Here is a 14257-nt window from a genome sequence, read left to right as displayed (position 1 = left end):
AGCATACAACTGGGTTTTGTTTTTTTATCCAGTCTGATAGTCTCTGCCTTTTAATTGCAGTGTTTTAATGTAAATATTGGTGTGATTGATTTAAATCTACCATCTTGCTATTTTCTTTTCCTCCCTTCTTTCAGACTAACTTTTTTTATCTCCAATACAGGCTTCTCAGCTATAATCCTTTATTTTCTTAATGGTTACTTTAGGATTTATGATGAGCATTTCTAATTTATCAGTTTACCTCCAATAATATTGTACCAGTTCTTGCATGCGTCACACTTCTTTCTTTCTTCCTATCCATTCCACTGTTGCTATCATATATTTGACATACTATGTACATGTTATAACCCCACATTACAATGTTAGAATTTTTGCTTTAAACAATGAGCTGTCTTTTTAAGTTTTTAAACATTTTCTTCTTTTTGCCCATATATTTATTCTGAACACTTTCCATCCTCTTACATAGATGCAAATTTCCAGTTGTTATCAATTCCTTCTTCACCTGAAGAACTCCAGCATTTTTTTTCTAGTGTGATTCCGCTGGTAACACACTCCATCAACTTGTCTGTAAAAGTCTTTAATTTTGCCATTATTTTAAAGAATCTTTCAGTGGGTGTAGACTTCTAGGTTTCTAAGGTTTTGTCTTTCTGTGCTTCACAGATACATTCCATTTTTTCTTGGCTTGCATTGTTGACTACTGTATTTATTCTTACCTTTGCTACATAGGATTTTTTTTCCTGTTTGTAGGACTTTATCCACCACTGATTTTTCAGCCATTTCATATGGCTTTGATGAGACTTTCTTTTTGTTTATCCTCTTCTGGTTTGTTGTCTTCCTTTAGAGCATGCTGGACACTTTTGGCAAGCAGTCAAGTTCCCTACAGATCAGCTTGATCTCATGGCTGTTTTTAAGCTTTCTTAGGGCAGGTGCAGAAAAATCCATACACTAGAATTAGTTTGCCCTCCTACCTTCTAGTATCTTTACTGAATGTGTTGTGTAATTCAACAAATCAGAAGTAGATGTTGGGGTGGTCAAAACTGGTATGTCTCCTGCCCTGAATGAGCCCTGGGAATTAGTCAGCTTATGGCTCCCTGGTTATTCTTTGTCCAGCCTTAAGGCCTTTCCTCCATGTACAGCTTTGTGTTTAAACCAGAGATTTCCACAGTATCCAGAAGCACCACTGTGGAACTCTTTCTCTGAGCAGCTTCTTCCTTCCTACTGTCCTGCCCCACAGATCCCAACTGCTTCGTCTCCATTCAGCCCTAACTGCAGAGGCTCTGCAGGAGTTTCTTCTAGGAGGACGGTTTCAGGCAGAAAGCCAGGGCCAGGGCCAGGGCTGAGCTCGCAGCGTGGTTTCCTTTCTCCAGGATGACAGTCCTGTGCTGCCTCACGTCCAGTGTTTGAAAACACTTGTTTTGTACCTATTTTCTCCAGTGTTTTAATTTTGTGACAGAATACATATGGTCTTAGTTATCACCCCGTCATGGCTGGAAATAGAGGTCTTCTTAATATTGCTCTGTCTAAATCACTTTAGTCTAAAACACTGACTCCACTGACTTTACATTGGCTGCTAACCAGAAGCTGTATGTCATTTGGAAAATAGTAGTTCAGTGAGTTACACAGATCCTCCAAATGTTAACACATTTCATTAAAAATATATATAAATGACATTCCTTACTTCATCAGAAAAGTCTAACTTTGGGGAAGCTGTCAGACTCGCCGTGGGAGGGACAAGATTCCTAAAACTCTAATTTTCACTTGAAAGCTCAGATTTTATCACTGGCAACAGTACTCTTTTGGTTGGTTTCCGTGAAATGATAGGCTTACTTTGCTCATTTTTGAGAAAACATCTGCCAGATACTCAACGCTAAGTAACTGTCACTTTTATGTTAGTCATTCTTTCGAGAAGTAATGAGAAGTAATGAGGTTCCATCAATATTAACCTGACATTTAGTGAAATCATTTTTCCTTTTCAAGGAAATTTACCTTTTTAAAAAAAAAAAAACTACAAGAGCCACTACCTCCTGGATCCTTGCTCTGGGTGCCAGCAGTGTACCTACCATTGCTTTTGCATTATCAGTACAAATGTCAACACAGTAAGAAAAGGCAAATAATCTCAACATTATTATGAAAATAGTCTTGACCTCATGAGCCCCCTGAAAGGGCCTTGGGTACTCCAGGAATTCACAGACCACACTTTAAGTACTGCTGATCTAGGTGAAGAACAGATGAAAAGCGCAGCTTGCGCTTTCTAACTTGCCCCGAGATGCAGGAATACAGTTGTTTTATGGGAAGCTGGAGTAAGACAGACAACACAGAAGGCTTATCCTATCTTGCAACCCCTTCCTAGGGCTTTTTTCAGATTGGCTTATTACCTCTTCTTGCCTCTAGGGAAGCTATTGCAATTGCCAAGGCCCGGCTGCGCCCAGAGGACCCAGTCATAAAAGACCTGTACCTCAGCTGGGGAGCCGTTCTAGAAAAAGACGGCCACTATGCCTTAGCAGCAAAATGGTAAGTCTGAGTGCACCCAGACAAAGAAGAGCTTCTGCAAAGAGCAAGACAAGAGCAGAAGTAAGTTTAGAGGTGGGGGTGAAGTGACTAGCAAATTAAAAAGCATATGTGTATTAAACCCAGCTTTACTAAGATTCAGCAAGGTCCACCTACTTGATATTTACGTAAGTCACCACAACTGTTCAAGAAACCCTAGCAGCGGGTTCAGAAGTGACTCCTTTCTTCAGGGATGTCTTGCATCATTAAATTTGGAAAAAGGGAGGGAATGACTCTTTTGCTTGGGTTCAGCTCAGCAACTGCTGGGGTTCCTTTATGCCCTTCACCTCCATGATGCCGCCTGTTCTGTGCCGGGCTGGCCTCAGCCTTGACGGGGCCGCTGCAGGCAGGGACAGAGCTGGGACCACAGGAAGCCAGGCAAGTCAGTGTGAACAGAAAGAAATGATTCCACCTCTGGGGAGCAGGAGTAGGCAGTCTTTTTATGTTTGATTTTTCTTTTGTATCTTAGCTATTTAGGGGCCACTTCAGCTTATGATGCAGCCAAAGTTTTGGCCAAAAAGGGGGATGCGGCATCACTTAGGACAGCAGCAGAGTTGGCCTCCATCATGGGAGAGAATGAGTTGTCGGCTTCCCTGGCTCTAAGATGTGCCCAAGAACTGCTTCTGGCCCGGAACTGGGTGGGAGCTCAGGAGGCCCTGCAGCTCCACACAAGTCTAAAGGTCAGTCTGTTTGCCTCTCCTGCTTTTAGGAGGAAGCCCCAGATCATCTCCAGTCACATTCCAAGTACATTACCCAGTTGCACAAGCTGAACCAATCTGGCAGGTATTCTTATAAGTGTCCAGCAAGCCCTGGCCATACTATCCCATCTAAGTACCCCGGGGCTTGCAGTTGCCCTGTTCAGAGTGAGAGAGAATGTGGTGTCGGCAGTGATTCTCATTGCTTAGCAGTTGAATAGCCTTTAGTCAGCGCAGCCCCAGTGCTGCTTCGTGGATGTCATCAGCACAAAAATGACAAGGGAGAGGGTCTGCTTTGAAGAGGGAGATGGATCAGCTTTAAGAGACATCACCGTGCTCTGCTTATAGGAGCCCTCCTCAGCTGCATGCCGTGGTGAATTTCGGTAAAATGAAAACATTTTGTTAGGGACTTCCCTGGTGGTCCAGGGATTAAGAATCCACCTTGCAGTGCAGCATATGCGGGTTCTATGCCTGGTCAGGGAACTAAGACCCCCACACGCCACAGAGCAACTAGGCCTGTGCACCAGAACTATAGACTCCATGTGCCACGAGAGCTCCTGCGTGGCCACAACTCAGACCTCACGCAGCCAAATTAAAGAAAAATTCTTCATTAAATGTTTTGTTCCCATCTGGTTAAAAATCAGTAACTTTTTCAATGTGTCTTTTTCAACACATCAACATTGTCTCTTTCGATGTATCAACATTGAGATTATCTTAAAAGCCTTAGCAAAAACTAGTTTTGAAACCATGTAAACATTTGGTTCATTTTAGAGAGTTTTGCTTGTCAGATATTACATGAACTTTTTTAGTTCCTCTGTCCCTTCAGTAGAATAACTGGGCCTAACGACAGTTCCTAGCTGAATGTTCAAAGCCCAAGAAAAATACGAGGTGAGGAGGTCGCTTTCTGGGAACTGCAGAATAAAAGTGGAGGCAAAAGTGGAACATCTTCGAAGACAGTATCACGTGGCACATTATTTACAGAGTAAACAGAGGGAGATTAATTTATCCACCACCACAACAAAAAAAATGTTTCCAGAATGGTTATTTAGTACTTCTTTTTTTTTCTTTTAACATCCTTAACAAAACAAAAAGACAAATGTTCTGCTGAGGCCTATGTTGCCTGTGCTTTCCCAAGCTTAGCTGAGAAAATATAACAAGGATACACATGGAATCTCATGGCAGCTGAAAATTCTGTAAAAAATAAGGATTTTTCTAGGCCTTTTGTCTGTGCTCTGTTCTATTCCAGTTGGTTCCCTCTGTTAAACCTACTTGGATGTAGCCCCTGACCACTGCCCCAGGTCTCAGACGCACACAGCTCATCTGCTCCAACACTTCTGTCCGTGATGCTTTAACATTTGTATTCCTTCATCTGAAGTCTGGGCAGAGGAAGGAACTAAATGAGTCCAGCCCATCTTTTCTCACACTGGCCACAAATCTTAAGTGGCTGGCACGTATGCAGCTTAAATATCAGTGAGTAGGGCTATAGTTAGGGTTTCATGTTATAAAATATGGTTGCTTGAGCTCCAAGAACTGTGGGTAAGAATTCCCAAAAAGGCTAGGATCCCAAAGATCCTAGAAAAGGCATCTGTTAGATCACTTCTTCCCTCCCCTCCGCCCCCACACACAAGACTCACATTGGGCTGGCAGCCCACTGAGGGGGTATGGTTGCTACAGATACAGAGGGAGAGAATCTGAGAGACTGGGGAAAATCCAAGATAATGGAGCACTTCCCTGTGTAACAGTTCCTCTCCTTTGTTTTTGGGTTCCAGGGTCAGAGATTGGTGTTTTGCCTTCTAGAGCTACTGTCCAAGCACCTGGAGGAAAATCAGCTCTCTGAGGGCAAAAGTTCCTTCTCTTCTTATAACGCATGGCCCACAGACAGTGAAGGGTCCTTCGTGGAGAGGGTGACTGCAGTATGGAAGAGCGCCTTCAGCCTCGACTCCCCAGAGCAGTACCAGGCAGCATTTCAGCAGCTACAAAATATCAAGTACCCATCTGCTACAAATAACACTCCCTCCAAACAGGTACGCCCTCTTCCTGAGCTTCTGATATTCAGTCAGTTCAGTTCAGTCACTCAGTCGTGTCCAACTCTTTGCGACCCCATGAATCACAGCACGCCAGGCCTCCCTGTCCATCCCCAACTCCCAGAGTTTACTCAAACTCATGCCCATCGAGTCGGTGATGCCGTCCAGCCATCTCATCCTCTGTTGTCCCCTTCTCCTGCCCCCAGTCCCTCCCAGCATCAGGGTCTTTTCCAATGAGTCAACTCTTCGCATGAGGTGGCCAAAGTACTGGAGTTTCAGCTTCAGCATCAGTCCTTCCAATGAACCACCCAGGACTGATCTCCTTTAGGATGGACTGGTTGGATCTCCTTGCAGTCCAAGGGACTCTCAAGAGTCTTCTCCAACACCACAGCTCAAAAGCATCAATTTTTCGGCACTCAGCTCTCTTCACAGTCCAACTCTCACATCCATACATGACCACTGGAAAAACCATAGCCTTGACCAGATAGACCTTTGTTGGCAAAGTAATGTCTCTGCTTTTTAATATGCTGTCTAGGTTGGTCATAACTTTCCTTCCAAGGAGTAAGCATCTTTTAATTTCATGGCTGCAGTCACCATCCGCAGTGATTTTGGAGCCCAAAAAAATGAAGTCTGACACTGTTTCCACTGTCTCCCCATCTATTTCCCATGAGGTGATGGGACCAGATGCCATGATCTCAGTTTTCTGAATGTTAAGCTTTAAGCCAACTTTTTCACTCTCCTCTTTTACTTTCATCAAGAGGCTTTTTAGTTCCTCCTCACTCTCTGCCATAAGGGTGGTGTCATCTGCATATCCGAGGTTATTAATATTTCTCCTGGCAATCTTGATTCCAGCTTGTGCTTCTTCAGCCCAGCGTTTCTCATGATGTACTCTGCATATAAGTTAAATAAGCAGGGTGACAATATACAGCCTTGATGTACTCCTTTTCCTATTTGGAACCAGTCTGTTGTTCCATGTCCAGTTCTAACTGTTGCTTCCTGACCTGCCTATAGGTTTCTCAAGAGGCAGGTCAGGTGGTCTGGTATTCCATCTCTTTCAGAATTTTCCACAGTTTATTGTGATCCACACAGTTGAAGGCTTTGGTATAGTCAATAAAGCAGAAATAGATGTTTTTCTGGAACTCTCTTGCTTTTTCAATGATCCAGCGGATATTGGCAATTTGATATCTGGTTCCTCGGCCTTTTCTAAAACCAGCTTGAACATCTGGAAGTTCTTGGTTCACGTATTGCTGAAGCCTGGCTTGGAGAATTTTGAGCATTACTTTACTAGCGTGTGAGATGAGTGCAATTGTGCGGTAGTTTGAGCATTCTTTGGCATTGCCTTTCTTTGGGATTGGAATGAAAACTGACCTTTTCCAGTCCTGTGGCCACTGCTGAGTTTTCCAAATTTGCTGGCATATTGAGTGCAGCACTTTCACAGCATCATCTTTCGGGATTTGAAATAGCTCAACTGGAATTCCATCACATCCACTAGCTTTGTTCGTAGTGATGCTTTCTAAGGCCCACTTGACTTCACATTCCAGGATGTCTGGCTCTAGGTGAGTGATCTCACCATCGTGATTATCTGGGTCATGAAGATCTTTTTTGTACAGTTCTTCTGTGTATTCTTTGCCACCTCTTCTTAATATCTTCTGCTTCTGTTACGTCCATACCATTTTGGTCCTTTATCAAACCCATCTTTGCCTGAAATGTTCCCTTGATAGCTCTAATTTTCTTGAAGAGATCTCTAGTCTTTCCCATTCTGTTGTTTTCCTCTATTTCTTTGCATTGATCGCTGAGGAAGGCTTTCTTATCTCTCCCTGCTATTCTTTGGAACTCTGCATTCAAATGGGAATTATCTTTCCTTTTCTCCTTTGCTTTTCTCTTCTCTTCTTTTCACAGCTATTTGTAAGGCCTCCTCAGACAACCATTTAGCCTTTTTGCATTTCTTTCCTTGGGGATGGTCTTGATCCCTGTCTCCTGTACAATGTCACGAACCTCCCGTCCATAGTTCATCAGGCTCTCTATCAGATCTAGTCCCTTAAATCTATTTCTCACTTCCACTGTATAGTCATAAGGCATTTGATTTAGGTCATACCTGAATGGTCTAGTGGTTTTCCCTACTTTCTTCAGTTTAAGTCTAAATTTGGTAATAAGAGTTCATGATCTGAGCCACAGTCAGCTCCTGGTCTTGTTTTTGCTGACTGTATAGAGCTTCTCCATCTTTAGCTGCACAGAATATAATTAGTCTGATTTCGGTGTTGACCCTCTGGTGATGTCCATGTGTAGTCTTCTCTTGTGTTGTTGGAAGAGGGTGTTTGCTATGACCAGTGCGTTCTCTTGGCAAAACTCTATTAGCCTTTGCCCTGCTTCATTCCGTACTCCAAAGCCAAACTTGCCTGTTACTCCAGGTGTTTCTTGACTTCCTACTTTTGCATTCCAGTCCCCTATAATGAAAAGGACATCTTTTTTGGGTGTTAGTTCTAAAAGGTCTTGTAGGTATTAGTCACTCAGTAGTAAAACTTCTCTAACCCCTGTCTAGTATAATAAGGAAAGATGTAGAATGCTAGTTTGCATTTCAGAAAAGACTAAGCCAGGCCGAGGAAACTGGAAAGATCCCTTCAGGGTAATTAGAGCCCTTTATCTCTGAAGTTAGTCTTTGATCAGCATTCCCTTCTAAAGGAGAAAAAAATAAGTCTAAAAACAACAACAACGAAAAAAAGCACAGATAATAAGTACCCATCAATTGGAATTAACAGATATTCATATTCTGTCATTTTTGCTTCAGAGTCTTTTGGTTTGTTTTGGATATTTTGCTTTTAGTTAAAGAATACAACCAAGTCGAAGTCCCTCAGTGTTCCCTTGCCCAGTCCCATTCCCCTGCCCTAGCTCACCAACATTTTAGCCCTTGCATCCGACGTGTTATTTTGTGGCTTGTTTATGTGACTGTTGTTTGTAAAATCTGTCCATATTGATAGGAAGAGAACAAACTGATTCATTACAGCTGTTCTACTCATCCTATGGAAACATCTGTTTATCCACTTATTTTTTTTTTTTAATGAAAAACATTATTATATTTTTGAGGAATGAGATGTTCTCAGGTAGTATAGCACTTTGGAAAACTGTGTGGCAGTTTCTTATAATTAAACATATATGCACGATGACCAATCAACCCCACTGCCTAGATATTTCACCAAAAGAAGTGAACTCAGGTGTCTACACAGTCTAGTACAGAAACATTCACAGCAGATTGGTTCATATAGCCAAACAGAAACAACCCAAATGTCCATCAGTTGGCAAATGGGTATACAAACTACAGTATTACCATACAGTGGAAAGCTATACTATACAACAATAAAAAGGAACAAATTACAAATGGAAAAAGAGTATCAGTGAATCTTGAAAGCATTATGATAAGTCAAAGAATCAAGTCACAAAAGACTACAGACTCTACTGTTCTATTCATATGAATTCTAGAAAAGACAAAATGATACTGGCAAAAACTAGATCAGAGGTTGCCAAGGGATGGGGAGAGGGGAGTTGACTGCAAAGGGGTTTAAAGTGAAAATATCACATCCTATGTCTTGATTTTGGTGGTGGTTGTACTAAATGTATGTATATATACATATTATGTTTGTCAGAACTCATCAAATTGCACAGTTAAAATTCAAAATTTTCTTAATTACACTCCAGATTTTCTTTCAATTATAGCTTTTATTTCCAAAAAGTCACTTTTTGTTTTAATTAAATGCAAATATCAAGGCATTTTCTTAGCCTGAACAGACTTTAAAACTAGACTGTGTATACTGCTGGGCAACTAAATATGAATGTTTTCAATGAGGAAGCAAAAATGGGTGGTGGGATAGGAGGACCTTTCTTAAATGTGAACTGTGTGTACTTCCCAAATACTGTAAATAGGAGCATTTCTGGTGTCATCCCAGTGCTTGCTGTGCAAAGGTGCTTACCTGAGACTCTGGCTCTTCTCTCCAGCTCCTGCTCCACATTTGCCATGACCTGACCTTGGCAGTGCTAAGCCAGGAAGCGGGCTCCTGGGACGCAGCTGTGGAAGGACTGCTTCGGGCTGCGATCCGGAGCTACGACTCAGGAAACTTCACCATCATGCAGGAAGTGCACTCAGCCTTTCTTCCGCAGGGTAAAGGACCCCCAGCCCTGCTGGGGCACACCCGCTGAAGGATGATATAACCACTGCCAGTGGTGTGGCAGCAGGAGTACATAGGTTGTTGAAAGACATAGATGAGCCACTGTGTCATTTAGTAGAAAGTCTGAATTCTTACCCAAACTCCTAAGAGGTAGTTAGCACGACTGAGCTATTTTCCTTTACTGGTCCTACCTATCTTAGTGTTTCCTATATACTTTCCTACACATAGCTAGAGAGAGAAATAGCAGTGTACTCACAAGTTATAAAGAATAGAGAAAACATTCCTTGAGCTACACAATTAGTCACTGACCTATAACATTAGAACACATCAGAACACAGTGGCATCTTAGCCCTAGAGCCTACAATGGGACAGATGAAATACTTCTTTCTGTCATGCTTTACATGGCTTATAGCAATGAGGACACTATCTTAGGCCAGAAGCTCTGGTTGGCTTTTGTTGGAAAGCATGTAGTCCCATGGATCACTGCCATTCTTTTCCTTGGGATCTGATTGGCCTCTTGGATGACAGGAAACATGTGGGCAGGAAGTCAGATTTCTGGCAGATAAAGAAATAAACCACCCTAAATCCTTTTCTTCTCTTCTAGGCTGTGACCACCTAAGAGACAAACTGGGTGATCATCAGTCCCCCACCACACCAGCTTTCAAAAGTCTGAAGGCCTTTTTTATTTATGGACGTCTGTATGAATTCTGGTGGTCTCTCTCTGGGCCTTGCCCCGAGTCCAGTGTCTGGGTAAGAGCTGCTCACAGAAGTAAAACCTCTGCTGAACAGAGTCAAGAGGTTGACAGTGTCAGCCCTGAAGAAACTGACCCCAAAGCTCCCCAGCCAGAGCCAAGCAGGACTCCAGAACTAGACGTGAGACTTACAGAAGAAGGTGAACAAATGCAGAATGCCTGTAAGGAGCTCTTGTCAGAAAAGCATGCTGGTCTCCAAAATGCACAGAGAACTGTTGCTGAAGTCCAAGAGACCTTGGCAGAAATGATCCGCCAACACCAAAAGAGTCAACTCTGTCAATCCACAGCAAATGGCCCTGATAAGAATGAACCTGAACAGGAAGAAGAGTCCCTCTGTCATCCTCAGAAGCAGTGGTAAGTACTGACTCAGCACGATGCGGAACTAAAGCCCCCTGCTGGACTCTCACATGGTACTCGGTGAGACTGAGGAGGTCACCTGGAAGCCCCACGGGGCAGTCATTAAAGCTCAGGCCTTGGGGTCAGATGTGGGGCTCCAGTCCTGGCCCTGCTAAGTGACCTCAGGAGTCTTCATGTCTCTTGAGCTTTAGTTCCCTTATCCATAAATGGAGTACCAACCGATCCTTGCTTGTTTTGACGAACAAAATCACAAATATTGTTAATGCAATAATACAATGAAACCCTTTTGTGCAAGATTCCCAAAAAAATCAGTCATGTAAAACAGGGAGTTGCAGTATTACATCATTAATGAAAACCACTGTTTTTCTTCCTTTGGCCACCCCCCATGGCTTGTGGAATTTTAGTTCCTTGACCAGGGATTCAGTCTGCGCCCTCAGCAGTGAAAACAGAGTCCTAAACACTTGACTGCCAGGGAATTCCCAAAACCATTGTTTTTTAATTTTTCAGTACTATCCCAAAAAACACACATAAAGGGTAGTGTATAGAATTACACACCAAACTGTAAAAAATCCCAAATGATCAGATTGCTGCAGCATCCTGATCACCTCTACTGAAAATAAGGACCAGGTAGATGATCACTGATCACTTTAGAGCCCCTCTATATTGTCACAGGGCACTTGGCTGTGCCATCTGCAGTGATTAGCACGTACGGGTTAGTTGTTATGCTAAGTACCTTTTACCTCATGTCCCTGCCAGCACAGGGCCTAAAATATCTTAACTAGTACAGTCAATAAACTTATAGCCATTATTACTAACTTTTAAAAATTAAAATTACATTTGTTGCTTTAAAAATACAATTGAAATCTTGAGTCAAAGTTCTGAGTACTTCTCTAGTGAGCTACACTCTAAGCAGCACTATACGTTTGGTTTTAGTAATAAGAAAAACATTAAACAGTTCTCTAACGAGCAGCTCTCAACCTCTGGATCAGAGGGCCCCTTTAAGAAGGTTAAGACACTTCCCAGAAAAATGTGCATCCATACACCCCAAGGGTAGGGACCCCTGCTCTGTCTGACCCATTACCCAGAGAAATCCAGGCCCTCCGCACTTGGCTGCAGGTTGAACCCCCTGAAGATCCTTAATTCTTCCTGAAGCTGTGTGTGTAAGAAATGGGAATTTGGAAAGTGGTGAGGAACGATACTGCATTTTGAAAACGTTATATCACATCACATTAAATTCCCTTCACTTAGCCTTAGTATTTAAAGATGAGAGTTAAAGACCCAGGTGACAAAAGTAATTTACAACATAATGGATTTAAAAGTTATGTGCAGCAAGACATATGACTTGTAACTTTTTTTATTATCACTAGTAAAGAAGAAAAAAATGAACCAGTTTCTTTGCCTGAATTAACCAAAAGACTTACAGAGGCAAATGAGAGAATAGCTAAGTTTCCTGAGAGTATTAAGGTAAGATATATTAGCAGTTCGTTTGGTAAAATATTACTTTTTGTATTGTCAGTTGACTACACCAAATTCTTTAATGTCATCTGAATTCTGTACACATTTGTGTATATTTAAAAACTGAGGATCTAATTGCCTTCGGTGAGCTATAATGTTTTGTGAGAACAGAGTGATTGATACCACAAGCAATTTTATACTTCAGCCTTCAGAGAAATCTATTAGGAGGTAAAGTAAAATTGCACCATGTATTTGATCATTTACAAATGGATGGGTGCATTTGAATGTGGCCCCTAGTAGTAACAGAAGCATCATGTTTTAAACTCATTTGAGTAGGGCTCTTCTTAGAAAAAGATTGTATCGTGTAAGGATACCCCAGTTTTGAGTATCATCTCTCCTTAGAATAACTGATGAAGAGTCTTAAGAGAGAAATGGCTCAACCATGCCAGATATGTCAGTAGAACAGACTGAGTCACTAATGACTTCTGTGGAGGTGTGTGTACATAGCTTTTTTTTTGCAAATGCTTCCTTGTTTATCCCTGTGTCATCTTTCAGACCTGGCCTTTCCCAGACGTAATGGAGTGCTGCCTCATCCTGCTTCACATTGGGTCCCAATGTCCTAGCTTTATGACCCAGGAAATGCAGCAACAGGCTCAAGAGCTCCTTCAGAAGTATGGCAACACAGAAGTTTACAAACGACATTACCAGACCCTCTACACATGAACTTCCAAGGATCTGTAAGAAAGTGCCAAATTTGAAACATCCAACACCTTTCACCTCTGCATTTACACTTCACCAGACATTCACTTTGACCCCTAGATATTTCTGCAGTGATCCAAGTAATATAAATGAGGGTCAAGTGTGAATCAACTCTACATTTGGACCCAGTGAAATCTGACTATGGACTCAGTTGTGGTTTCCCACTGGAGGAAAGATCATGAAAAGCCAGCAGTAGTTAGTTACTCAAGAACTAGCACCTACTAAGTGATTGCCTTATGCAGGTTTCACCCAAAGAGGAGAAACTCTTTCAGTCACCCAAAGTGTTATATTCTTAAACACAAGCTACCTTTATAAATGCTTCGCCTGATCATAAACATGTCATTCTGGTTTAAGACACAGTTGTTGCATATTATGACTACTGGTATCATTTTTTAACTGTTTTTGTTAATTTGGGTTCACTTCTACTCTTTGAAGGACTGAAGCTTGAATGTGAAAGAGGCCTTACCCATCATGCTGACTCTTTACCCTTTGTCTGAACTTCAGGCCAGAACTTTGGTCTCAGTGTGTAATGGAATTGCTTATTTGAACAAATCACTAACACTTTAGAAGAACAAATAACTAATTCAGATGTGACTTACCCCTTCAGTTTTATAAGAAATGAACGGTGATCAAAATAGCTCAGGATGAAATGACTGTTTCATTGGTTCTTAAACTTATTTTTTTTTTGGATCATAGGGACTTTTTGAGAATTAAAGCCACAGATGATCTTGGAAGAAAAATGCATACTCCTCATTTTGCGTATGTAACTTTGGAATCACTGGACTCCAACTTTAGCCTAATAGGACCCTACATACTATTTAATTACAAATCCCTGTGGGGGCTTGTGAGGGGGTTTGTTGTTGTTTGGTTTTGGTTTTCTGTTGTTATTGTTTTCCCCTCGCTAATGAGCATTTTCTTAAGATCTCTTCTTCCCATTGGTTATTTACATAGCTGAAAAATGTCAGGACGAGATGTTTCTGTAATATCACAGATGCTAGGACATAAAAATCAGGCAGTCTGGGGTGAGTTGAGAGGGAGCACTCTTTCCCAGTACTATTTTCTTTTGGGGATTCATTGTGAAAGCTTTCCTGCTCCAGTGTCCTATTTATTTTTCAATTATTTCCAAGGGTTGGGGCTGTTGTGGGCAAGAATAAAATTGATTACAGAAACTCTCTAGGAAGGAAAAATAAAACTTTTCCTTACAGGCAGTTTTCAAAGATCTGACTTACTGGGGTTTTGTTTTTATTTTTTATTAGACCTAGCTTTAGGATTTTAAAACCCTAAATCCAAAAAACGAAATATTGTAGAACTTAGATCCTCATAGTTCTTTACATAGGTAAGTGAATTTTAGGAAGACGTATGAAGAATCTTTGTGGCAGAGTGGAGAACTAGGTACCAGTTCTACAGTCTTTGTTAAGATGAACAAATGCTTCACTTACAGACAGTAAAGAGCAGTATTATTAAACTAGAAATTTCTAAACTCCTTCATGACTTACCAAAACCAACGCTTCTGG

General features: G+C 41.6%; 1 protein-coding gene across 2 annotated transcripts in view; it reads left to right on the top strand.

Annotated features, from left to right (window-relative positions):
* The window catches only part of GEMIN5 (gem nuclear organelle associated protein 5), a 42634-nt gene extending 28674 nt beyond the window's left edge, over positions 1-13960 (top strand). For both annotated transcript variants that reach the window (XM_020905653.2, XM_020905647.2), the window contains exons 22-28: positions 2389-2508; positions 3014-3224; positions 5009-5263; positions 9251-9413; positions 10025-10526; positions 11897-11993; positions 12540-13960. In XM_020905653.2, coding sequence (XP_020761312.2) covers positions 2389-2508; positions 3014-3224; positions 5009-5263; positions 9251-9413; positions 10025-10526; positions 11897-11993; positions 12540-12707 — 1516 coding nt within the window. In that variant the 3' untranslated portion in view covers positions 12708-13960. The remainder of the gene's footprint in view (positions 1-2388; positions 2509-3013; positions 3225-5008; positions 5264-9250; positions 9414-10024; positions 10527-11896; positions 11994-12539) is intronic.
* The last annotated feature ends 297 nt before the right edge of the window (positions 13961-14257 follow it).

This window comes from Odocoileus virginianus, chromosome 3, assembly GCF_023699985.2.
Source record: "Odocoileus virginianus isolate 20LAN1187 ecotype Illinois chromosome 3, Ovbor_1.2, whole genome shotgun sequence".
In the NCBI taxonomy this organism is placed as follows: Eukaryota; Metazoa; Chordata; class Mammalia; order Artiodactyla; family Cervidae; genus Odocoileus; species Odocoileus virginianus.
This window is presented reverse-complemented; position numbering and strand designations above follow the sequence as displayed.